At 45.8% G+C, this 25,468-nt stretch overlaps 1 protein-coding gene across 4 annotated transcripts in view; it reads right to left on the bottom strand.

Moving 5' to 3' along the window:
* Window positions 1-25,468, bottom strand: part of HIF3A (hypoxia inducible factor 3 subunit alpha) — a 159,496-nt gene that overhangs the window by 24,427 nt on the left and 109,601 nt on the right. Inside the window, exons 1-2 of one of the 4 annotated variants that reach the window (XM_069207682.1) lie at window positions 20,042-20,174; window positions 2,028-2,218 (exon numbers count right to left, since the gene is read on the bottom strand). In XM_069207682.1, the coding sequence (XP_069063783.1) occupies window positions 2,028-2,076 (49 nt within the window). In that variant the 5' untranslated portion in view covers window positions 2,077-2,218; window positions 20,042-20,174. Of the gene's footprint in view, window positions 1-2,027; window positions 2,219-10,837; window positions 10,967-20,041; window positions 20,175-25,468 lie in introns of those variants that run through there. The other 3 variants (XM_069207680.1, XM_069207681.1, XM_069207683.1) reach the window with 3 other exon arrangements.

Below are 25,468 nucleotides of genomic sequence, written 5' to 3' on the forward strand. Positions count from 1 at the left end.
AGGTGTTCATACTTTCCTGATCATTAACTCTCCACCTCCCTAGTACAGCTTCATGTTGTATAGGTCTCGCCTACTTCACAGCAGTTTAAGCTGCTTAGTACAAGATGCTACAACTTTATCTCTATGAGGCATAACACCTCCCCCTCTGTCAGACTACTAGACAGATCCACACACCGAACAAGGCAACCTTGACTGGTTCATCTTAGAGATGGCATATGCTTCTGTCTTGGACCTATACTGTTTCACTCCCCCGTCATACTATCACCTATCTCGACACATTAGAACACGAAGGCCGCAGCTGGTGAAACATTGTAAATGACGGCCTGTTCCAAGACCTCTTGTAATCTGTTTACTTACACTTTCTGTACAGCTGTCACTTCTACCTTGAAAAGAGCACCATGTTAAGCACTCCGCACTATTCAATCACAGATGGTATATCTGATATGTGGCTTAAAGGCCACAATTATCAGTGCCATCATCTCCCAGCAGCACCTGCTTTCTATTGGCTGCTGTCTGCTAAAAGAAGAGTCGCCCCTGATGATGTGACAGATGTACTTTCTATCCGACTCGGGTTTGATAAATACTTTGGATTCCCTCTCAAGTTGACAACAGATTATATAGGGCTACAGCGTGCTCAAGCAGAGGTACCAATCCATTAGCAAGGCCTGGCAAAGACAATAAGTCTCGCTATATTCGCTTTGCAATGTTTTCTTCTGATTCTGTGATGCATCGACAAAATGCTAAAAGCTTGTTGTTGCTGCTGTGTAGCATTGGCATAAAAAGATGACAGACAGTTCTGTCATTTCCTTGGGGCATGCATTTGTGATGACGTACGTGTGCATGTGAGATTACCTCTGCACAAGCATGCATCACCAGGCACCTAGGGAATGACACAGGAGGCATTTTTTTTTTTTTTAATCCAAAATGGCTGGTGCCCCGCGTAGCATGGTGAAATAAAAAAATGGGATTTCAATGCTGCAAAAAGGCTTTTCGCATTGCAGAACGGCCCACTTAAAATGAAACAAAAAAATATTGACTGCAACAGGTTCGCAGAACAATGATGAAGTAGGTGGTGGGGAATAATAGGAAGTGAGATGCAGGCAAAGGAGGCACTTGATGCTGGGTCCTGGGAGGTCTCTAAAAAAAAAAAAATGACTCAGAAAGAGCTGTGGAAAGCAATGGACGAACTTTAGAGGACTGAAAACAATACGGCGTGGAGTGAGCAGTGTTTGGGAGGAAAGCAGTACAAGAGGGAGAGAGGTAGGAAACATCTGTATTCGGAGATCTGAAATAATTTTTTTTTTTTAAATAGTTCCCTGAATGGGAATCGTGGAAGGAACAAGTCAGCCAGTTAAAAGTATTGCAAATAGGCTATGCTCCATTGTAGGAATAAACAAAAGAGGAGGAAGGTTAGCTGTCAACTAAGCAAGTGAGTGACAAGAAACCCAGCCAATGGGCAGGTTCTAAACCCATAAGGGGTTTTTCATTAAATAGAGGCTTTTGCCTACAGACAGCTAATAGCAATCTAGTAGGCGAGACCAAAAATGTTGGTTGCTTGTGGAAAAAACTCCTTTTGTGTAAGTAAACTCTAAACACGTTTGTTACTGATGTGGCATGAAGCAGGACAAGGATAAGAAGTGTTAGTGTTCGGAAACATGGTTCAGAATTGGACAAGCATGGCAGGAGAACTACAGGACATGATTAAGATGTTAGTGGTGGACAAGAACCTCAGCATGAGGTGAACAGACAACTCCCTCACCTAGAGCCTGGATACTATAGGTCAGGCTCTGGAGTTCACAAAGACATCTCTAATCTGGAGATGTAGCCTAGATTATGATGGTACACCATATGGAGAGTCCAGAATGTGTACATCAGACCTTGAGATTTACTAGCAAAGTAGAAAAGATAACTATTGTACTAGACTAATATTAGCTAGATCCCTTTCAGGATTCACACAGCACTTTAAAGGAGGTTCAGGAAATCAAACAATTAACAATGAGTAAACCAGTCATGCTTCCAAAACTTACCTGCTGCAAGAAGCCGCTGCATTTTTAGATGACTGAGTGCCAGTCTCATGATCGAAGCTTTGTCCAAATGGGTGCTGATATTGTGGGCCAGGGGCAAAGCGTGAGCCAGGTCACAGAACACCTCCGTCTCCTGGCCACGTCGGCTTCGAGCAGCATTACGTGACTTCTCTTTCCGGAGTTCTATTATGGACCTGCAAAGGCCATGAGAAGCAATCTGTTAAGCACAGAGAAAAAACATGCTATTGGCCCATGAAAGAGGCCTCAGGTCAATGTAGCCTTACTATTTATGGTAAGTGCACTGCTGTCGTTTATCCCTTTGCTACATGTTTTCTTCCAAGCAGCTCCCAGGATCAGCGCACAAACGCATTAAAACCTCACAAACAATGTACCACATCTGCCTTTGTGTCCCCTATGACAGGAAATCCACATTTTCTACCATGACTGATCAACCTTTACTTCCTCAGGACATGAGACCATGTACCGTGCAATTTCTTTGACAATGAAACTATGAAAACTGGGGAGAAGTGTGAGGATCTAGACAAAATCCAACCCAGAACCAGGTGTAATATTAGTGCAGGTACAACACTGGATCATCATAACAGGCAAGAGATGGGCCGTAAGTATCTGAAACTTGACTCCAGCAGAAATGATTTTCAAGCCAGGCTCCATAAGGAAAGGGACCTGGCGAATATATCAAGCCTTAGATACGACCTGATCCCAACAGTTATAAGGGAAGTGGTAAGAAGAACTAGAATTGAGTCTGGACGAGAAAGACTGGGAAGAGAATTTGGTCCAGAGCAGCAAAACTCTGTTTCTACAAAATACAAAAAGAACGCATACAAAATCTTAACCATGTGGTGCTTGACCCTGACCAGGCTCAGGGCCTGTTCTCAGCACTGACACACAGGAGTAAGTGCCAAATGTGTGTGTGTTGGGGGGGCGGAATGGCTCACATCATGTGGTGGTGCTCTCGGATCCAACCTTATAGGACGTCTCTCTTGCTTCTCATAACAGTTACCGCTTGTTCCAATTATAACATTTTAGGACCACCCAAGGGAAAGCAGGATATAGCCTATGTACTCTCACTTGGGAAAACTGATTGTGCACTTTGTTGGTCGGCAGGCTGGCACTAGCCCAATGATAGAAGCAATATGCCCCATACCCACTGGGTATATGCTGGGCTAAAAATTTAGGTATTTACTCAATTGAGAAACTGACAGCAATAATAGCGAACCAGAAGGATTTGATCGAAAAGACAGGGACGCCATTAAAAACACAGATAAAGAATCAGTTAGGGAGGCGGAAAAAGACCAGAAATGCTCCTTAATTGGTAAGGAAGGATTATTGCACAGAATGTCTACATCTTCCGAATAATTTAGACAGAAGCTGAAGGTTTTAGGGGTTTCGGAGGACCGGTTATGGAGTCATGCAATGCTTCCTTACCACAAAACGCCCTTACGATTTTAGCACGGCCTATCAACTCAACATAGATAGCTTGGAGCAACTCTCTAAATGTAAAGCCAAATACAGTCACGGTCACCAACTCCGCCCACACAAACTCCCTGATTCAAGTCCCGTCTTATTTCGCTACATCTTTTTTCAGCAGCACCTTGCTCCAAGGTTATTAACATCATTGATTTTTTAATGAGGGTAAATCAAAATTTAAATACAGTCTTTAAAAAAACTAATAAAATGAGATTGGATTCACTTAAACATAAAACACGCCAAGGCAATGTCTTCGCTAAAGCTGTACGTATGAGCATGTGGGCATTGCCTATGAAATTTGACAGTCGAAAAACAATCAAACTGAGTGCGTCTCCCATTTTAACCAAGGAAAAGCTTAAGCTTTGTAGTGTACACTGCATTAAGATGTACTTGAGCTGGGTCTAAAGTGGTCAAGAGAATTTAAAAGAAACCTATATGGCCAAAATAGGTCAGGAGTATGATTTTGCTTGGTGGCAGTGACCAATTTACATCTAAGTATATTGAGTTTTCTCTCGCTGTGGGCTAATGTAACAAGTGACATGGCAGCCTTGCTTCGGCTTTCTTTAAGTATCACAGTATTGCGTTAACTTGCTCTGTACATTGTGTGCTTACAACTGAAATATAGAGATTGTGATCTCTCTTAGCATCTTGATATAAAGAAAACATTGTCTACCACCTACACAAGTAGGGCAGTCTTGTATAACCTCCACATGGGTCGCCATATCTGGAACTAAGATCAGAACACAAAGAAAACCTAGAAAGTAATGACCAACCACAGGTCTGGGAGCAGCTGGTTTGCCCTTCATCACTATGGTAAAGTATTGTGCATGGCAGGCATGTGTGCCGCACAGGTTTCTACCTACATTAAAGTTATGTAGCAGACAAGGTGAGACCTAAACCCTTTTATCATGTATTGGGTATTGTACAAGTAGTGTGCAACTATGTCCACTTACATCCTGAGACACAAACAAACAACCTGCCGAACTGCAACCAAGACCAGTGTAACTAGGACAGCTTCCCAGCAAGAAGACCTATCTGAGCAGCAGTCCACTGAGAACTATGAGACCACCCCAACCATAGCACATTTGCAATATGGGTGACAGGACAAGAGTCAGGCTGGGCCTTGATACCCTAATCTATTGGGTACCGTATTAGCCCATCTCTGATTTTGCAGTGAAACTTGAGTGGTGCGAGTTTAAACGTTCGATTAATATAAAAAAGTCTATCTCTGATGGTGCTCAACGTTTGGTGACAAGTTTTTATTCACAATGTACGGTGCCAGAGGCCTTTTTTTATTGTTTACCCTTACTTTACACAATTAACATGCCAACAGCTAAAAAGTGTGTGTACATGGTTTTGATGGCTCTTTTGCCTGTCTGGGAAAGTAAACCTCCTTGAAAACGAGGTTAACAATCATGACGGGGCAACACATTGCACCAAGCGCCCTCGACGCTGGAGTGTGTGCTACGCGCCTCTTAAAAAGGCATACGGATGCACCAAGAAACTGAATATTCGGCGGCAACTTTGACAGAAACGGTGAAACTGAACTGCATAATATAATAGGAACTGAATGAAAAGCACACCATCTCATTGCCTAAGTCCCCAGAAAACACCCAACTGGGATGGTACACGTCACAAAGCAGGCTCTTTCCTAGCAGCACATCTACATAGCAGGCCCTCTCTTGGCAGGGGTGCCTCCGACAGAGACAGATCATGCATGCAACAGCACTTACTGCCTGCTGGTACACGGAGTGGTACTGAAGGCCTTGTTCCTGCAATGCCAGCAGGTCCCAACAAAGCAGTCCATTAATGCTGCCCTCCGTGTGAGCCCAGCACTGCTGCATACAACATTTGAGGAACATACTCTAGCTGCAGCCCCCTGAAAGCCATAAAAACTAGTGCCGCATTTATTGACGCTATGACCTTGAAATATGAGAAACATTCCCCTTGATAATGCGATAATTTTGTCCTACTAAGAACCTTCCTGAATGTGCTTTGCTCTAGAACAGTGGTTCCCAACCTGTAGTCCAGGGACCCCTGGGGGTCTGCAAAGCCTTCTCAGGGGGTCTGCGACTGCTTAGAAAATTAAATAATATTAACAGATTAGGTGCCCAGCTTTCAGTAATGACTCAGTCGAGGGGTCCCCAGATTCCAATAATGAATCAATGGGGGTCCCTGGGTCCCAGTAATAATCAAGTGGGAGTCCACACAAGTCAAAAGGTTGGGAACCACTGCTTTAGAACCAAGGGGCCTTTGTCATGGTGGCTATTCTCGCCCTCTTTATAAACCACTGCTAGCCTCTCTCTCTCTCTCTGTGTGTGCAGTCCATGGAAAGGCAGTCGTGTCCTCTAGTTGTGGCACAAGGGTTTAGGGAGCTGTAAAGGTTATTTCAATTATTGCCTACGTCGGAATGAAGTATTGCTACTCACTGTGTATAACGTATCTGCCTTGTGCGCGCGCACAGCGGTCTGTCCTATACCAGTTCTGTGCTTGCAAAAAGCTTGCACTGTTGGTGACAGTACAGTAAACTGCCCTGTGAATAAGAAATGAGGCCCTTGAGCTGCTTTATGTACACTGAACCACGAGCTTATGAGCCGCGGCCATCTTATGGTTTGCGCCTATTTGTATTTGTTGGGGCGCGGTTGGTCCGAAGGCCGGCTCTGATCTATTTATGGTTGCCAAATGCCCGTGTCACACGAGTAACTTCAAGCCAGTTATTTTTCATCCAGCAGCACCAAACATGTAGGGAACTGTAGGCCGATACTTAATGTAGCAGATGAAACTACAAGTACCAGCATGCTTAGTGTTCTTACCTAAAAATACAGGAGTGAGTGAACGTAACCTACAAGACATGGGGTCACACGGCAGTTTCTTCCCCAAAGCTTTTAATTTGCGACTAGGGACTGTGGCTTCACTTATAATGGGGTATGCCGATAAGTAGGCTATCTCCTGTACGGAGTTGGGGCACTTTCCCTGCAAGCGGTTGCCTTTGAAAGGGAGGTTGGGGATGCGGCAGTCACCCAAATGCCGTGCTCACTGGAGAAACTCCCTTCTTTCCTGGCTGTGACCGTCCGCTTCTCCCCCAGTACCATGGCCGCTCGGCTGCTGACTTCACCCCCAGGTGAGCAGGATTCCTGCGGTAAGAACATTGCGCTCCGGCTCAGGGCTCCTCGTGAAGGAAGACCTGGAATTAGCAGCTCGTGACGCACAGCTGGGCTTGCGCAATCACTCCCCGGAGCTGCTAACGCGTGCAGGTGGGGAGATCTAACCGCTTCCCCAGATGTCTTTAAAATGGATATGGTCGGGGGGAGGGGAGGCGTGGACAGGTTAATAGTAAGGTACGGTTAGAAAAGAGAGCAAGGTAACAAGGGTCGGCGGAAGAAGGTGGAGGGACAGAAGGAGAGAACTACTTGCCCCATCCGTACAATGAGGTACATTTACACCCAGTGGGGATGGGTTCAATATTTAGCCACATTTCAGTCCATCGTACTTCACCCTGTAGGGAACGCCAGGGAGCAGCCTCATGCTACTCACACTTAGCACTGCCACATTAGGAACAGTCTGTTCTGGACTTCCAGACGGGGAGGCCTCTCTCTGAGGGGGGTCAGGCAATTGAACCGCAGGCCGGTTTCAGTCTTACTGGGCCTAAATTGTGAGTTGTAGGGCAAGTCCTGCGGCACACCGAGCAGGGGACCCACATCGGGGCACAGTCGTGGCAACTAAGGTGAGAGGGCACCTCACCTTTCCGACACCAACAAAAATCATGGCATTCCTCGGGACAAAAGCAATACGAGCTGTTCACGGGTCCAGAGGTTCCGCAGGTAACTCAGCACACGAGATTCACACAGAATGATAAACAACAACGCGAAGCGAAACAAATGTAAAAAAAAAAAAAAAAAAAGTGCCCGATCTTCGGTGGAAGCATGCATCGCCGCCGCTTCATCTTTGATTTTGGAGGGGTAATAACGGATCAAAATGTGGTTATTTACTGCCGAGTGACACCTCGCTTTAACTGCCGAACATCTTTGAACGTGGCCATCATTGACAGGCAGGCAGGTCTTGCTTCATCTTGTTTTTGCTAAGAATCATAAATACAAAAAAAAAGAAAGGTGTTTCATTAATGACGTGCAAACCCACAACTACCGTTGTGCATGGGTACCGCGTTACAATCCACAAGCTACGTGGGCCTGGGGTTCATGAAGTAGGCTTCACTTCTATTACCGTTTCCTACCAAATACTCGCTGAAGCGGAAGGTGGAGCCCAACCCAGGCCGGAGAGCCCGAAGGAAAGGACAACATCCCAGCAGACGCACAGAAAGCATCAAACCGGCAGGCAAAGGCACTAACGGACGCGATACGGACACCGAGAGATTACTCAGCTGAACTGACCAAACCTGTGGAAATAGTAGAGTCTCGTTGCACGGCTGCTGCTGGGAAGTTCCCGCCCATGTAGTCCTAGGCCTCTGTGGACCGAGTGCTTTGTTATTAAGTAGGTACTGCACCTCAACAAAGGTGAGATGCTCTGACTCAGGACCTTCTTCGGGACACGATGGTAAAGATTCTCCACGCGTCCTAGAGGTGGTAGCCATTGCCTCGCTCTACTTAGCCCCACAGGACCTTTAACAGCGGGGAGGAGACGTCGACTTGTATCCCTGCCAATACTTAAAGAACAGCCAGTGCTGGGAGGAAACGTCCGGAGTATTTGTGCTAGTTCCAGGCACAAGCAGTCCCCGGGAAAGTGATAAAGTTTTATATCCCTTTGTCAATGCCAATAGCAACAAAAACTCCTTCGTGAAAGACTACGTAAGCAACACAAAACAGCACAAATGGGTAGTTGCGAAAACCAACATGAAAGGGCCATGTCGGATGAACCTATCAACTGTTTTTTTCCCCTGAAAAATTATTTCTTACGTGAGGCTTGATCTAGGTACCTATCCCTGTAAAACATGCTGTTTCTATCAATCGTTCAAAGCTCCGAAGCAATATTTGGAGACTTGTCATTTTATACCAAACACGATGAAAAAAGTATGGGGAAAAACAAATGGACCCGGCCTCTGTGAAAGAAAAAAAAGTTAAGATTTTATGGCTGTGTGCTCATACACCCTGTCTTTTACATTGCTTGATGTACAGCCACGGAGCCAAGTCAGAGCACAGCTCAACCATCCCATCCTAAACCAAGCAGCTACAGGAAACTTGTGGGAGGGCACACTCTAATATATTTGCAGACTTTGCTGTAGTCTTTAAAGCACTACAAGGTAAAGAGAAAAGAAGAGTAAAAAATAGCTCGTTCAATCTCAGAAGGAAAGAGGTCAAGGCAGGCGCGTCCATGAAATGCACAGAGTGCAGCCAAGTAGGTTCGGTATAAAGGAGCCCCTTCATGAAACGTTAAAAAGCTTCTTGCGAGAAAGAACACTTGGAAGGTAAGAGATTTCAGTCACTCACAAAAGTACAGGTTTCTCAGACATCCGCAGCATGAGTATCAAGCGACCCCAAAAGGCGAGTTCGGACTCCATGCATCTTTCTTTACAAGGCGCGTAAGAGAAGCAGGGAGTAAATCACAGAGGGAGAGAGACTCTCAGTAAGCATGCAAGTTGGTGCCATAAAAAGCAATGAAAAAAAACTGCGATTTTGTTGTTCATTAATAAAAGACGCTAAATGTCCATCCCCGTGAACAACTGTAATCAGGAATGGAGGGATGATTTTGCCGCTATAGGTAAAAATGCTTCTTTGCTGCTCTTTTCAGGTAAATACTGACACATTTCATTCACATTTCTAAGTGAATCCTTTCTGCTGGCAGATGCTTGTCTTACTTTAATGCAGCGTCGGCCCTGGCTGCGCAGAACTACAAGGGAGAAAGCGCATGCTATGGAGATACCCTAACTAAAAGTGGAGCATGCTAAAGCATGCTAAAAGGGGACTGCTAAAATGCATTTACGATTGGTATCTGTTGGAAATAATAGCCATATTACTCTTCTGTCCTCGTCGTGTCGTTCAGCCCTTTACATATCTCTTGCACTCATCTATTTAGCATACTTGCAATGTATATTGTTACCTTGGTGACTTGTACTGTACATCCATCCCACCACAAGTTAAAAGCCTTGGTGACTTGTACTGTACATCCATCCCACCACAAGTTAAAAGCCTTACACTGGACCATGAAGAACCTGTCAAGACAGATCGCACTCCATGGTCTGCCACTACCCTCAAGAAGTGAAGGGCACGTGTACTCGAGAGCGGGAGGTCTAAAGGTGAGGCAGGCGCACTCGTACAAGCAGCTCGGCTCACAGCCACCCAGACCGGGATGGAGGCCTCCGGCAAGGATGGTGGCGGGGAAACCCTGGCAGGAAAGGGGTCAGACTCACAGACGGAACCACACCAGTAGCGGGCACCAGGGAAGCCGAAGCATATGGGGCCATTGGGGGGGGGGGGGGGGGGGGATAAAGTAAAATTGTCAGCATGCGCTACAAACCCAAGCCCTTTGGACTGTAATATATGCAAAGCAGCGTCAGATCTTTCGCCACTTCCCATCTCTTGGCCCTACTAAATCAAGATCCCTACTTCTTAGACTCCAGGCCCCATCTTTGCTCTCCCCCCTCACCCTTAGAACTGCTGCTGCTACCCCCGCCTCTCTTCAGCCTGGTGACCCCACGTTTCCTTCTCCTTGCCGCCCACCACCTCTACTCACTACCCCTGGTCTGATACCCCAGACTGCACTCGCCTCCTGTCTCTGCGTTTAGCATCCCTAATCTGACCTCAAGCACTGCATCCCTGCTTCCCTCGTCCATCGCTCCTAGTGCCCGAGAAGTCTCCCCGTCCTGCTTTGTGCTCCCAGCGCCACTCCCTTCCCTCCCCCACTGTACACAAGGCTTCATGGGCTTGTCACCCCCCCCCCCCCCCCCCACACCTTGCATGTGGCCCACAAGGGTCACTTAGCTCCGCATTTTCTTGCTATGGCAGGCTCCCTACTCTCATGTCTTCCTCTCAGGCTCCCATCACTTCTACGGTCCCCGCTATCACTAGAACGCCTCTGCCCGAGCCCGCTGCCTTTTCTACACCTACTACCTTCTACGGGCCTCTCACTGCACACCACCTCCATCCTACTGCCCTCGAGCTCCCGTAGCCCCATCATTCTTAGTCCGTGGTCCCTCCGGCTCCTCCCCTTTCCTGCTGCCAACTCCATGTGCTTCAACTTTACTCCTACCTCCCACTTTCGCAGCCCCTGTGATGCCGCACCCACAGGTCTCTGAACTACAGGTCAGTTTTAAGGTCATAGACCTTCTCTTCACCCCGTGTCGCCCTCTCCCTACATCCGTGGATCCCCCTCACCTCCTCAGCCTCGCCGGTCTCCGCCGCAGCCGCCTGATCAGTGACAGGTAGAGAGCCATGTCCGCCTCCGCCGAGCGCCCGCTCCTGAGTGAGGAAGCCTTGCTCTGAGCTCCCACTTCAGGCGCACTCCCTCCCTCTGTCCCTCCCCCTGCCTCTGTTCCACCCCCTCGCTTTCTGTGACTGCGCCTCAGTCCTGCGCGGCTCCCCCGCCCGCCGCTCTTCGTCCCTCCCCGTCACCGCACCTCCCAGTACATCGCGTCCTGTTCCTGTTCCTGGCCCTTGTCCCCGGCCTGCTGTACCTCCGCAGGCTCTGCCCATAGGAACAGGCTGTTTTGCCAGTGGGAGTCGGGCTTCCAAAGACGGATCCAGGCGAGAAGGGGTGGACAGGAAAGGGGGACCCGACAGAAGGGAATTAGGTTCTGAGAAACCAAGCCTGTTTTTAGTGCACAGATACCGATATATTAGGTCTTTAATCGGAGAAAAATGTGTCCCAGTTGAGTCACCCGCTCCCCCACCCCCGGGGCTGAACAACATTTTTAGTTCCGTCTTGGGCGTAATACTGTCTATTTAGGATCATACCTAACCAATGCAGCAACTCCAACCATTTAACGGGCATACACAAGATCAGCTCGCTCACCTCTTTAGGCACAACCAAAACCCTAACCCCACATACTAAGAGTGCATGACTTCAATCATTCACTAGTGGACCTCAATCAGAAGTCCTTTACACGTAATGCATCGAGGCACATTCTCCCTCATCATAACATAATTATGGGCAAGGTTAGAAATTTGGTCTCTAATTGGCAGAGTTATGCATCCTGTCTAAATAGGGACAACAATCCTAGTCAGGGTAAGTCACAACACGATCCAAATTATCCTGTGCTCACCTTCTCCTGTGCTCACCCTCTGGTAACTAGGCACAGAGCAGACAGGCTTAACTTAGAAGGCAACGTGTAAAGTATTTGTGTAATAATTCACACTAACTGTGAAAACACCACAAAAAGGACTCCACACCAATTCAGAAAAATAGATAATATTTATCTGAATAAAATAAGAAAAAAAAAAAATCCAATATGCACAAGTTGAGATATCACTCTTTAAAGATATAAAAGAGTCTCAATCCTTAAGAATCAGTGGTTGTATCCTTGTAACACACAGTACCTGGGATACATAAAAAATAACGAAGCACAGGCTTGCAGAGGAGGAGATGCATTGAAAAAGAAGGCGCGTCAGATTTTGCAGCACAAACAATGCATCATTTCATTCCACTGTGCAAGGTGATGTGTTGATTTCCAGGAGCCCTGCCTTGGTTCCTCACTGTGATGCAGGGATATTTAGACACCCAGGGACGATGGGTTGAAAGACAACTTCTCCAGTAAACGATTTTCTATTACCATTCTTGCCACACTAAACATGACAGGGCCAGTCCTTCCAGATCAGAATCTACCACTTAAAAGTATATACCAGCAGTTCTAATGCTAGTCAAAGAGGAGCAGGCCTCGCCGTAGTGGAAAACAAGTTTGTGAATTTTTCGCTACCAGGACATGTAAAACACATAAGTTCATGTCCTGCCGTTTACTTACATAGCACCCTGCTCTATGGGTTACCTAGGGCCTACATTAGGGATGACCTGTACGTAGAAAAAGGGGAGTTTAAGGCTCCGCAAGTAGTTTTAAATGCCAAGTCGAAGTGGCAGTGACACTGAACACATAGGTCTTGCAATGGCAGGCCTGAGACATGGTTAAGGGGCTAATTATGTGGGTGGCACAATCAGTGCTGCAGGCCCACTAGTAGCATTTAATTTACAGGCCCTGGGCACACGTAGTGCACTTTACTAGGGAATTACAGGTAAATTAAATATGCCAAACGTGGTAATGTTGACTGTAGGGGTGCAATAGCTCCCGAACAGGCTGCCCTCAAAGCCATGCCTGCCCACCTCTTAAACTCCTCATACATCTCACACCCTCCCAGACTCCAGCTTTGCTCTCTGACCTAATCATAACACCTTTGTGTTTGTGAGGACAGGTCAGCTTATGCAACTTCTGACTATGGTCCCCAAACTAAGCACATGCAGATATACAATTAATGTCAATGAAACCTTTTACTATTTACTTAATATAGGTATTGTACTCCAATTGAAAGTGAGAGAAAGAAAAATGATCTGTGTTCACATCCCTAAAGAACTGCGATACAAAAAAATTAAAAAATAAAACACACATTCCAGTCTGAAACACTTAGTGATTATCCATCTTGCCTATAAAGGAAACAATAAACATGAAGTCTCACAGAGTATGGGAGTATGGTTGACAACGTTTCGATCCCATACTGATTTGTGATCATCATAAGGACTAGGTAATATTGAAAGAAAGACAGAATTAGTATGAAAGTATGGAGAAACTGTGGATACAAAAAGGGAGAGGAAATCAGAAGAGATTGAAGACTATACTGCAAAAACATTTCTGGTCATTTTTGCAAACAACTAAAGCATACAATACTTACATGCATCCCGTTAGAAAGTAGGTTTGTGGTTGGCAGAGGTATGCACCCTGTCCAAGCAGAAACCACAATCCTAGTCATGTTAAGTCAGTAACACACCCTAAATTAACCTGTGCTCACCCTCTTTTACCTTGGCACAGAGCAGTCAGGCTTACCTTAAGAGGCAATGTGTAAAGTATTTTTGTAACACTTTACACAGTAACACAGTAAAAACACCACAAAAAACCTCTATACCAGGTTAGAAAAATAGATTATATATGTATGAACAAATCAAGACCATGATGACCACAATCCAAAAAGTAGAAGTCAAGATATTAATTTATAAAGATAAAACTAAGTTGTTGTGCTTAGAAGCATAACGCAGAAACCTGGTCATGCTAGACTGGGTCAAAACTGAAAAGTAAGGCCAACAGTGAGGGAGTGCGAGTTGGATACAGGGATCAGCCTGGGCCTGCGCAAAGAAACTTATCCATCAATCCATTGAAGACAAGATGCAGGGAGCAGAGGAGGCGGTGAGTAGTCGATGCGCCTTCGGATGTAGTCGATGCAAACCCTGAGATGCGTCGGAAGCTGGGGCCAATGCTCAGCGCAGTTGCCGATGCTGTGTGAGCGATCTTTGCGACAGCTGTGATTCATCAACGTCAAGAGATGTGCACCAGTGCTGGTGTTCCGGTCAGAACCGGCACAAGTTCTGGCAGCTGTAGTACTTTATACTCCCTTCCAAGGGCCCAGGACTGGATTGGCACCACTTGGCAGGGCAAGACTTGCTGCAAGCATAGTCCAGGTGCTGTTGCAGAATGATGAGAAGTCTTTGATGTCCCCAAGACTTAAAACAGGTGGCCAGCCAACATGCCATTGGAGTCACTCGGGGTTCAAGTGAGATGGATTATTTTCTTTGTCAGCAGGGAAGAGGGTAGCAGGCAGCACAGCAGAAAAGCTGTTCGTGCGGGGGAGTACCTCTGCCCCACTCCCCTTAAAAAGTACTTTGGGCCTAAGGGGATGGGGTCCATGTGGCTGAAAATGGCTGTGGGGAGGGGGTTCAGGGGAAGGGGCAGTATGTCCCTTCCCCTAAAATATACACAGCCCCTGGAGATTGGGTCCCCAGGGGCCTAAAAGGGCCAGGGGTTGGGGCCCTGAATCAAAACTGCAGTTTTTCTGTAATAGTTCTGGATAATGTTTGCGGATTTCTATCTGCATGTCTGCAGCTGTTTTTCTGCAGTCACAAATTGTACAAAGGGTACAGCTGTGTGCTGAAAATACCGTATAATGAAACTGCACTTTTTAGGTTGAAACTCTGGACAATCTTTTTATCCTTACAGAATCAGAGAACTTTGACTAACCTTCTCCGACCCTGTTGGGTTTCTTTATTAAAACCCCATCTCTAAAATTCAATACAACTTCCTTAACAAGGTGTTTTATAAGAAAATTGACTTCAATATGACGATGCATTTTTCTGCCCTAGACTCTACAGCTTGTGGAAAATGTTTCTGCTGAACAGCCTCAACCAATCTGGGCACACCGAAGATCTTTGAACCTTTTTTCGCAACAAGCATAAGTGGTAATACACCTGTGGTATTCTGTTGTGTAACTAGACGTGACCACACTTATTCCCCTCATAAAATTCTCAACCTCCAGACACATAGCTAAAGCCCTCTGTATACCTTCATTTAAAAATCTGTTCACGAGTTCCACTAAACCATTTGAGGTTTGGTGAATATAAAGCAACAAAAATATGTTTTATGTAAAACCCATTAATGAACAATTTAATTTGAGCTGAGATATAACGTGTACCATTATCTGTGACAATTGTTCTGGGTGCTCCTTCAATAGCAGATGTATTCTTCAAAAACTTGACGATGGAATCAGTGTTTGGAACGGCAGTGAAATTAAAACACACCCATTTGGAGAAATAATCCACTAGAATCATCATATACCTTTTGTTGCTAGGTCAGAGTTCAAAAGGACCTGCAAAATCAAGAGCTACTTTCTGCCAGGCACTTTCAGGTAACAGAAGTGAATGAATGGGAGACTCAAGTCTTCTAATGCTTGTCAGGCAACAAGGAAGTGGCACATCCATCAATAAACTTGGAAATTTGGAGATCCATGGAAGGTCACCAGTAAGATCTTTCAGAATTTTGCAGATGATATTAACCCCTAGATGCCTATTACGTATCTCCTCTTCCTGACTGAGACCAGTGAAACATAAACATCATTTTGTAATAAGGCAACTTCTTCCATAAATAGCTCATCAGCTCCTTGAACAAAAGGTCTGAGGGAAGGTTCAATATTCTTGCACCATCCTTCCTTAATGAAACCAAAGGGTGCTATAAATGTTGTTAATTTCTGCAAATCTTTATCTAATGGAATTTGGTAAGCAGATCTAAGATCCAATAATGAGAAGACAGAGAAACTCAAAACAGTTCCACAAGGCCCCTTGCTGTATCCAAGAAGACACTGAAGCAGAGAGGTTTCCTTTTATCTTGAAGTTTATTCTCAGAAGAGCAACGGCTCCAGGCAGCATCCCCTCACCAGCCCAACAGAGTAACTGACTCGATCAGAGAATGCTCCGCATAACCCCACACCACATTCCAACAATAGCATTCTACAATACATCACATCTTTCTTTAAAGGAGCAATACAATACAACACACTTGCACAGGACCCCAAGAAGAAGGGTCCCCAAAGAGAAGGGCTGGGAGAAAGATAGCAACAATACAGTGAAGATAGAGAAAGGACGTCGGCCTGTGGCAATAAAAATCTGAAGATCTGATGAGCAGGGTGTCCACAGGGAACAGGAGGAAGCGCACCTGACAACAGCAACAGCTGGACTCAAAGAGGTAAGAAAGCAAGAAGGAGTTGGCTGGACTCATCCTTATCATCAAAATGTAGTAAGAACTTCATAGCGCAAGCTTCATGATGAGTTTTGAAGAGTTCTATTTGAAGTGTAAGAAATTAAGAGCCCACATACAACCTGCCTCCAGTGCAGACCGTTCTTTCTATATGATAATGAAGGAAACCATTTGCAACAGGACTGTGGAAGAACACGGAACAAAAATCAAGCAGAAAAACAAATGCCAAGCAGGTGCCAAGCAAGAGCAACAGTACAATATCTGGCAGGGTACAATACGTGACATGGTAAACCATTGCCTACCATTGGTTGGCTTTCCTGGTCACTTACTTGCTTGCTTTTTATTTGTGTCCTAGCTTGTCAATGTTGTATTTGTCCCTCCCATGGAACACTGCATGTACAGTAATTGATTGGATTTATCACTGCTTGCGTTTAAAGCACTACTTTTTTCTTTTGTGTGAAGCACCCCTCTAGCACATGTGTTGTTTCAAGCGGTCTCCCGCATGTATGCCTCTTCCCAGCACCATTACCCAACTTCTTTTCCCCACGATCATCCCTCTTGCGCTCACCCACATTCTTCCCCCTGTTGTTTTTCCCAAACCACATCCTGTGTTGCTTTCCCCATAAACACTGCTGCTTTCGCTCCCACCCTCACTTGCTGCTTTTGTGTAAAAACATCCCCAAAGGCAGACAGATTATTTACACACCTACGTTATTATTTTAGTAGCCACACAACACAACATCAGCCATGTCATAAAAAATAGAGATGGTTACATTTTTCATGGAGGGCACAGCTCATTTTAGCCAATACGGATACTTTTGTAGCTATACCACTGATCCTGTAGCAATTATGAGTATTCAGTTACATGTTCAGTTTCAGCTGCCTGGCCTGATAAATCCTAACAAGTCCATGCCATGCTGCGGGGCAGCAGTGTGCTCCTGTTAACCACAGGTCTCTGGGGCACCTTTGTACTCTAAACCACTGCACTCTACGCTAACGCACTCTAAACAACTGCACTGTACCCCACTGCACTGTACTTTGCACCACTGGGCTCTACGCCACTGCTCCTATGCCAGTCAACTCCACTCCACACCACTATGTCACTAACTTTAAGCCATGCTGAACAGCAGCGACTCTGGTGTACAACATGGCTAATGGCTAAAACACATTAGCAAAGCCAATAAATCTTTCGTAGATAAGACCTATTGGCTTTGCCAATGTTTGTTAGTACTATGAGGTACCGAGGTACCTGAAAGAACTGTGAAAAATACAATTACATCATAATAAAGGCTGCTACAAAATGCGCAAATACATTTCGGTTAAATAAAAAAAAAGTGCTTCTCAAATACAGATTTGAATAATATACAGTTTATACCTAGTACTAAAAAAAATGTATAACACTCCATTAAAACCACACACTCCACAGCTTACCTTGGAACACCATTACAATACCTCTCTAAAAGAAATATCTTTGCCACCAGAAAACTTCAAGTGACTCCTTTTAGTAAAGTCAAAGCAGGTTTTCAAGCCCCTTTGTATTTGCAGATTTACTGGTTGCCCACATTTGCATGTCTTTAGGGAAGGAGACCCCCTGGCAAGAAGGTCTGCTTCTTATCTGTCTGCCCCTCCCTCAGAGCACAGGAGACTCCCAGCCTTTCAGTCCAGCTGGGGAAACTGATCTGCCCGTAATTTCGCCCTGCCTCGGTTGCCCTTTAGGTGAAAGCCAAAATTACGGACAAATGCCGTCCGTTAAAGCTTTCATCACGGACAACGGACGGCAGGGCGAAATTACGGAGAGTCCGTGAAATTTACGGACGGGTGGTCACCCTAAAAAGACCTCGAAGATAACCCTGTCTAAACGCAACTGACGGGGGAGGGGGGCACAGGGGATGAAAACTCCCTAAGCAGGAGAAGGTCCATCTAACACCCACTCTCCCCATCCTGCTCACTTCCACGCCCGAAAAAATACACCTAACCCAAGACTCCTACCTTTCTCCCTAGTTCAAATTCCACCCATCTCTCCTAACCTACATCCTTCCATGCAGTCTCTGATAGTCTAATGTATTCACGCTCTCCCACCTGCTTCACTACCCTCGATCCTTTTCCGCACCATCACATCCACATTCTATGGCACTTCTCGTGTCCCCGCAAACCTTGGTTGCTTTCTTTGCCATTTCACTTTCCTCTCCCTCAATGTAGGTCCTCTATCCCCAGGATAACTTCTCACTGTAATATACTCTATCTGCTTGTGCCTGTTTACACACTACCTTGCTCCATACCCTATTTTAATCCCAAATCAATGCCTACTTTTCCTCTTAGCATGTACCTTACAAATACCCCACCCACCTCTTCTAACCATCGCTCTTTCCCACATTCAACACATTTTAGGTCTTGCCTACACAGTATGTGTGCTGTGCTACGAGACATATTATTTACAATTCAGTGGGTTTACAATCTGCTCACAGCATAAATTGTTTTCGTTGTCACTTGTCTGCAATATTTCCATTGCTTATTGCCCATAGGCCTCCATTCCTTGTGTTAGCACCTCCTTGGAGCACGAGACGCGTATCCGTGTTCTTCCTAGTCTGGGTTATTCCTCCTCTTTTTGAAACACACTATTTTTTCTTTTTATAAGAGTTTCAGTGCAATTCGCATTCCTATTCTGAACACAGGCACACAGCTTCTTATTTGTTTTGCTTTCATCCTATCTGCTGTCTCTAACACTTTACTTACACCCACAACTGTACTGTACGCTACTCCACTTAATGGCATTCTTCTGCACTCTATGACAGTCCACTCTATGCAACTCTACACAATGCCACTCTATATCACTCCATTCCAAATAATGCCACTATATGGCACGCTACATCACTCCATGCCAATCCATTTTATACCAGTCCACCGTACACCACTCCACGTGCCTTCATTCTCCTCTACGCCATACCACTAACCTTTAGCCATGCTGCTGTGCAACATGGCCAAAGGGAATTGCCAAAGTCAACAGCTCTCACACAGGTGAGACCTATTGGCGGACATGAACCAGAGCCATCAGAGCGCGTCACTAGAGAGCAGTTGTCAAACAACCAACCAATATCTCCTTAGAATGCTGCCGCATAATTTCTGCATCGCCATCACTTCGCCTACCGCCATACCTTACTCCCCACCCACCACTATATGCCATAGTCTATCCCTTCCCTGTCTACCCGTACCCCAACAACGCCCCGTAACCCCCCCTCCCCCCCCCCCCTCTCGCATCTCTAAATCCATTCTACCTCCCTTCTCTCTCCCCAGTCTGCCAAAGCCCTCCCCCACCTCCCAGACTCTTCTCAGCTCTTGCTCACGGCTGATTCACTTCAAAGAGACGACGAGCGCATCACCGCGGTTTTGAAACAGGGTCGCGATGTTCTAGCATAATATGTTTCACAACTTCCACAAAATCCCTGAAAGAGAACAGCATTTCTTAGCAAGAGAGCGGCTGCTGACCCGCGCCCTGCTCCCCGCCCCCCACCCCCGGCTCCTCAGCTGAAGCGTTGTACAGGCCTTTCATCTCGGAAAGAACAACCTGTTCTCGTCAGGAAGCTCGCAGAGCTGCTCCAGAGGGAACAGCAGCCATTAGCGGGGCTACAATACATCCCCAAGCGGGGCGAGGGGGCGCCCTCCATTGCATTTTGAGTTCGGATTGCAGATACTCGCTTTCAGCAGCGAGTGTCCGTCAGTCATCGCCGTAGGACCCAGGACAGAAGTAACGGGATAGAGTCCTGCTCTGCTGACCCCTCCCCCCCCAACCGGACGCTGCATGGACGGAAAATCAATTAGCAGCAGAACAGAATGATCGTTCCAGGAACAGTTCCAGGAATACCTGTCTTATCCGCGGGCTGTGCGTTCATGGGACACTCCCTGCCGAAGGATTCTTAGAAAAGGGGGTCAAGGGAGCGAGAACAAACGGCTGCACACCGCAAAGAGGATTAATGGGGCCAGGGCTGGGAAGGAGTGGGTGGTGAAGAGAAAAAGAAAGTCAAAGTGAAATGTGAAAGGCAGTGGGAGGGAAGAAAGGCAGGCCAGGCAGATGGAGGAAGGCGCAACACCGACGGAGAGAATGAAAGAGGAACGAGGAAGGATGGATGACGAGAGGGACATGACCAGCAATAAAGCGACGGAGACACGAGAATAAAAAACAAGCATTGGCAAAGTCAACCCGTCTACGCTCGACGATGTTCAACACTAAGAAAACGGATAGAACAAAAGAAATAGTGTTGCTGATGCTAAACCGCATCAGTAAAAAAAAAAAAAATGGCTGACTGACAACTGGTGCTGAAAAGTAGGGGGAAGCAGCCGGATCCCAGGGTAACATGCCATTTTACGACACCGGGACAACATTCAGAAGCGCCCCCAAAAGTCTGAATTCACTTGGAAGAAGCGACCTGCAGGCAGCACCAGGGATTTTATTATTTCCCTTTCAGCTGGGGCCCAAAGGCCTGATTTAAATGTTTTGTTAAAGTTCCATCTTGGCTGGCAGCCGCCTGTACACTAACACCTATGCCGAGCAATGGAAAGAAACAAAAAGCACATCATGGCCTGTTATCACTTCACAAGTACTAAAGAGGAGGCAGGTTTCTGACTTTGTTCAACTCCCTATAAGAGAAATGCCTGCACTGTAATAATGGAAGACTTATATGCCTGTATGAGTAATTATACAAATCTTGACTTAAGGGGTACATACTATTTTTAAATTAATTCTTTTACAACACTATGCATGAGGAGGGGAGGGGTCAGAGGCCTCAAATTCTCACACAGAGGCACAATAAAGCATACAAGTGTGAAAATAAGGGTAAAGAAAGTGTCACAAAAGGCAATGGAAGTTAAAAAGGTGTAGGAATCGCATATCATCCATACTTGTAAGACATAAGTTAACAGTGAATGGTAAAGAGAAACACAAATTCAGTATATAAAACGTAAGTGATTGTGGTTGTCTGTAGTAATAAGACTTTATTATAGCCTTATAACCTCCCGTTACGGGCTATACCACCCATTAAAAGCCAGCTCCAGCATTAAAAGGCCCAAGCTGAAGGCAAGAGCCTTTACCAAGGGAGTGGGACATTAATGCTGGTACAGCCCAGCTACGGAGGGCTATAAAGCTATTAGAATACTCCACCCCTAGAGGGTGGAATGTTCTAATGCTTCTTTGAGAAACATTTATTTGCAATCTTAGAATAACAACAGATTTAGAAAACAACAAGAATCTAAACCCATTAGAACAGTCTGCATGCAGCTCCTTATTCTAGTAAAAGATCACTGTGTTATATTAGAAGGCTTGCAACTTATGAACTAGAAGTAACAAAATCATGTCTGTGCCAAAAGCAGTAGCCTGCTTACCTATCTAAACAAAATACAAATCTGTGATCTACATATTACACAATGTGCTTTGCTTCCAGAACTACATTGATCACTAGAGTTCTCTTATTGCTAGTATCATCTCCTAAAAAGTGTTGAGCACACAATGATCTACGCAGCAGGTGTCTTGATCCTGTAAGATATTTTAAAAGGCAGCTTTTGTGGCCACTTAAGTAAGCTATAACAGATTTAGGGTCACATATATCCATGATGGTAATTTCTTTGCAGCAGATTTTTTATTTTAAATAAATGTATAAATGTACAGTCAGACTTTGCTTTTCAAACTCTACCCCCTTATGACTCCACCCACGTTCCTCTGTCACCTTGAACCCCATTTATGACTTTTTTAACCCAATTCCAGTACTGCTGACAACAGCATTCTGACCTGTGCATGTGTTTTGGGCTGGCCCTTTGTGCAGGGTCATCCCCAAACTTTATTGCCTTCTTCCTATTTTTCTGACCTTTTTTTTTGTTGACTTTAGGACTCTAGCACTGATCAGCAGTGATAAAGTGCTCAAAGTGCCTGTGCTCTCTCTTCTAAACTTGCTAAGATTGGCTTACACCTGATGGGCACATTTAATTTACCTGTAAGTCCCTTATACAGTGGCATCCCCTTTACCCAGGGCCTGTAAATTAAATGCTACCCGTGGGCCTGCAGCAAAGATTGCACCACCCACAGAAGTAGCCTTTCAAACCTGTCTCCGGCCTGGCACCTACAGAGCCTGTGAGCGCAGTTTATTGCCACATGGACCTGGCATCGAAATGTACTTGCCAGGCCTAGAACTCCCCTTTTTACTGCATATAAATCACCCCTAAGGTAGGTCCTAGCTAGCCCTATGTGCAAGGTGCTGTGTAGGCAAGATATAGGACATGTGCCCTGTTGTGTGGCCTGTCCTAGTAGTGACAAGCAACCAATTTTGTTCCCCACAACCGAGCACGCTGCTCCTCACACAGAATTGCATTGGAAATGCCCACACATATGTCTTCTGGTATTTTCTAATCTATAAGGACTAGTGTGGGCATGTTTAGTATGTTTGGAATGGCAGTGAGAAATGCTTTCACACACGGCACTGCATTCCTTGTGGTAGCGGCCCACCATAAGAGAAGCAGCGGTTGTTACTATGGATACCACAAAAGTATTATGTTTACACTAATGAGAGCACGGAGGCTCCTGCGCTCACGTGAGAAAGTTTGACAATCACCATGCACCCAACTGCTCATGCCAAACTACCAAGGGGGTGAGCAGCGGTTATCTGGGGTGTGTAGCTCCCTCTCCCTGACTAGAGTTGTTGTCCCTGCCTGGCTGAGGTGTCTACCCTAGCCAACCCGGAACCCCATTTCGAACAATGTGCATTTATCTAATCATGTAAGCACATGTGTCATGGCCCTGTGGAGGGCCATTAAAAAAATAAAATAATGTACTATTCCAAAATGGCTAGAATCCATTTTGGTAAATTAAATATTATAATTTCACAAAAGCACTTTTTAAAGAAAGGAGCAGCATGGTATCAAATTGCTACTTCAGACTCCTCCAAATAAAAAATTGACAACAAAAACGTATAGGGAGGTTCAGAAAATAGTTGAGTGGAATTTTGGAGGTGCACGTAAATGCCACAAAGCAGCAGTGATCAAAGGAAGGCGAGCGAGCAAAGGAGGTGATGGGGTAGGGAGTTAAAACAAAAATGCTGAATGAGAAGGGGTTGTGGAGATGCGAGTTATATAATAGACAAGAGGGAGAAATGAAGGAGAAACAAGGAGAGCATGGTAACCAAAGATGTGAGAAGGGAGCCCCACACTAAAAAGAGAAAGACACACCTGCATTGCAGTGGAGTTCTAAAAAAGAGTGGTTCCTTCAATCCAAGCAGTAGAAGTATCCAACTCATCCAGTCAGAAGGACGATAAAGAAGCAATGTTATCACAGAGGGACAAACAAGAAAAAGTAAAGAAAGTTATTGAAAATGAAACAAAAGGAGATTGGCTCCGCATACTGCTCGTCATTAATTGGCTTTCTTGCCAAAGCCCACTGTAAGTACTGGCACTGTACACAATCGGTCTTGACAACAACAGCTGTCTGTAGGTGAGACCTAAATATAGGGGAAGAAAAGCAGGAAATAACTGAGGCAAGAGAATAGAAAAAAGTGAGCAGGAAGAGACTGGAGGATGGGGAATGAAAAGGGTAACTCTGAAGGCCCCAGCACTGAGTGGACACTTCTGCCTTCCTACCCTTTAAATATGTGCCTAGAGGCAGCTTTGGCGTGATCTCTACAGACAGGTACGAAGTGCAGCCTCCCGGCCACTGTTTGTTGTGACATTCATTGTCTGTTTGACTGTAACAGTCACTCAGGACACACAGAGCTTTTACCATTTGAATTTCATAGGACTCGGAAGCCGCCAGTGGGCCTTTACCCCCAACACCGGTCATACACCAACCAACAAGACAGTTTAGTTTGATGGAAGAAGTATTTATTTTGATATATACTTTCAATAAAAATTAATAGAAACAATTTATGCAAGTCATCATATGCACATTACTCAAATAAAACATTTCACTGCAAACTTAATATATATACTGTCATAGACGATACTTTTTCATTTGTAACCATAAATTATTTTTGACAGGATCCCTTCCTGTCCTGAACCTCCTTTGGACCACACAGGGACTGGTTGTCACCTGTATCCTTAGGGGGGGCGGTACCCCTGCTTCCTCTGTTCCTTGCCCCCATGCTCAGGGTTCCGCCCCCTCTCCAAACACCAATCAACCAAGGGGTGTACCGGGGCGGCCCAGGGCATGAGCCCAGTGACCACCCCAGTGATCTGGGCTCCCTACCCCCAATCAGGTGTGTCCATCCGCAGGTTGGTCCAGGACTTCAGGATCCTATCTCTGTTGTTATACCAGGGCCCCACCCTTGGGGTCCCCTCTGTTGCTTCCGGTTACTTTATTCTCTCTTTCTCCGCCACGAGGGCGACCAGGGCCCCAGGGTCCTTCGTCCTCCCCACCAGAAAACAAACACTTAGCAAAGAACCACATGTCTGCCATGAATTGGTCAGAACCTGCGTCGGACAAATGAACCAAATCTCTATGAAAATTTCAGGTCCTTTCAATTGTCTATGAGGGATCTTCCACAAACGGCCCGGACCAGGGCAAAGCTTTGACATCTCCGCATTAAGTCGCCTGACACATTGATTGTCCTCGGTTTTATTCCTGGGCCCCATTTTTTCCGCGGCACCATGTGAGACCAGGCGATGGCTGCATTAGGAAATTGCTTAGCAAGCTTCGTAATTTCTAAGAATATTGCCTCTCTGAGGGCTTTACATCCTAAATGTACCAGGTCGTTGCCCCCAAGGTGAATAATGATGAGGTCCGGGGATTGGAGCACTGCACATCCACGAGCCAAATCTACTCGCTGCTGCAGCTGTTTAATTCCTTTGCCGCCAACCCCGCACCACCTGAAGGCCACGTCTAAGCTTGTCGCCGGATTCGGTTTACGGAGCTGCTGCAACCGGTATGCCGCCCGACGAATGAATGAATGCCCCAGTACCCAAACCACACGCGGCGCCATCTACTGTAATAAAGGGAAAATTGTGTGAGAAATGATAAAGACTTTTTGGTAACACACATAACCACTGATTAGACCAGCTCTGGCCTAACGTAACGCTTATAACAGTTGGATGACCATCTACCAATGGCCTTAACCTCAGAGATGGGCAAGCCTGCCCCCGCTGCAAATGTAGCTGCGCCAATCCTGAACGAGTGAGGAGAGTAACCCAGAGGTTCTACGCCCGCTGCATTTAGTGTCATCTTCATTACCTCTGCAAATTGGTAGCGCAACAGACAGTCTCCATTTGTGTGTATGAACAGCGCCGTGGATTTTTCTAAAGGGCGCACCTTTAAGTA

Source organism: Pleurodeles waltl, chromosome 9 (assembly GCF_031143425.1).
Source record: "Pleurodeles waltl isolate 20211129_DDA chromosome 9, aPleWal1.hap1.20221129, whole genome shotgun sequence".
Taxonomy (NCBI): domain Eukaryota; kingdom Metazoa; phylum Chordata; class Amphibia; order Caudata; family Salamandridae; genus Pleurodeles; species Pleurodeles waltl.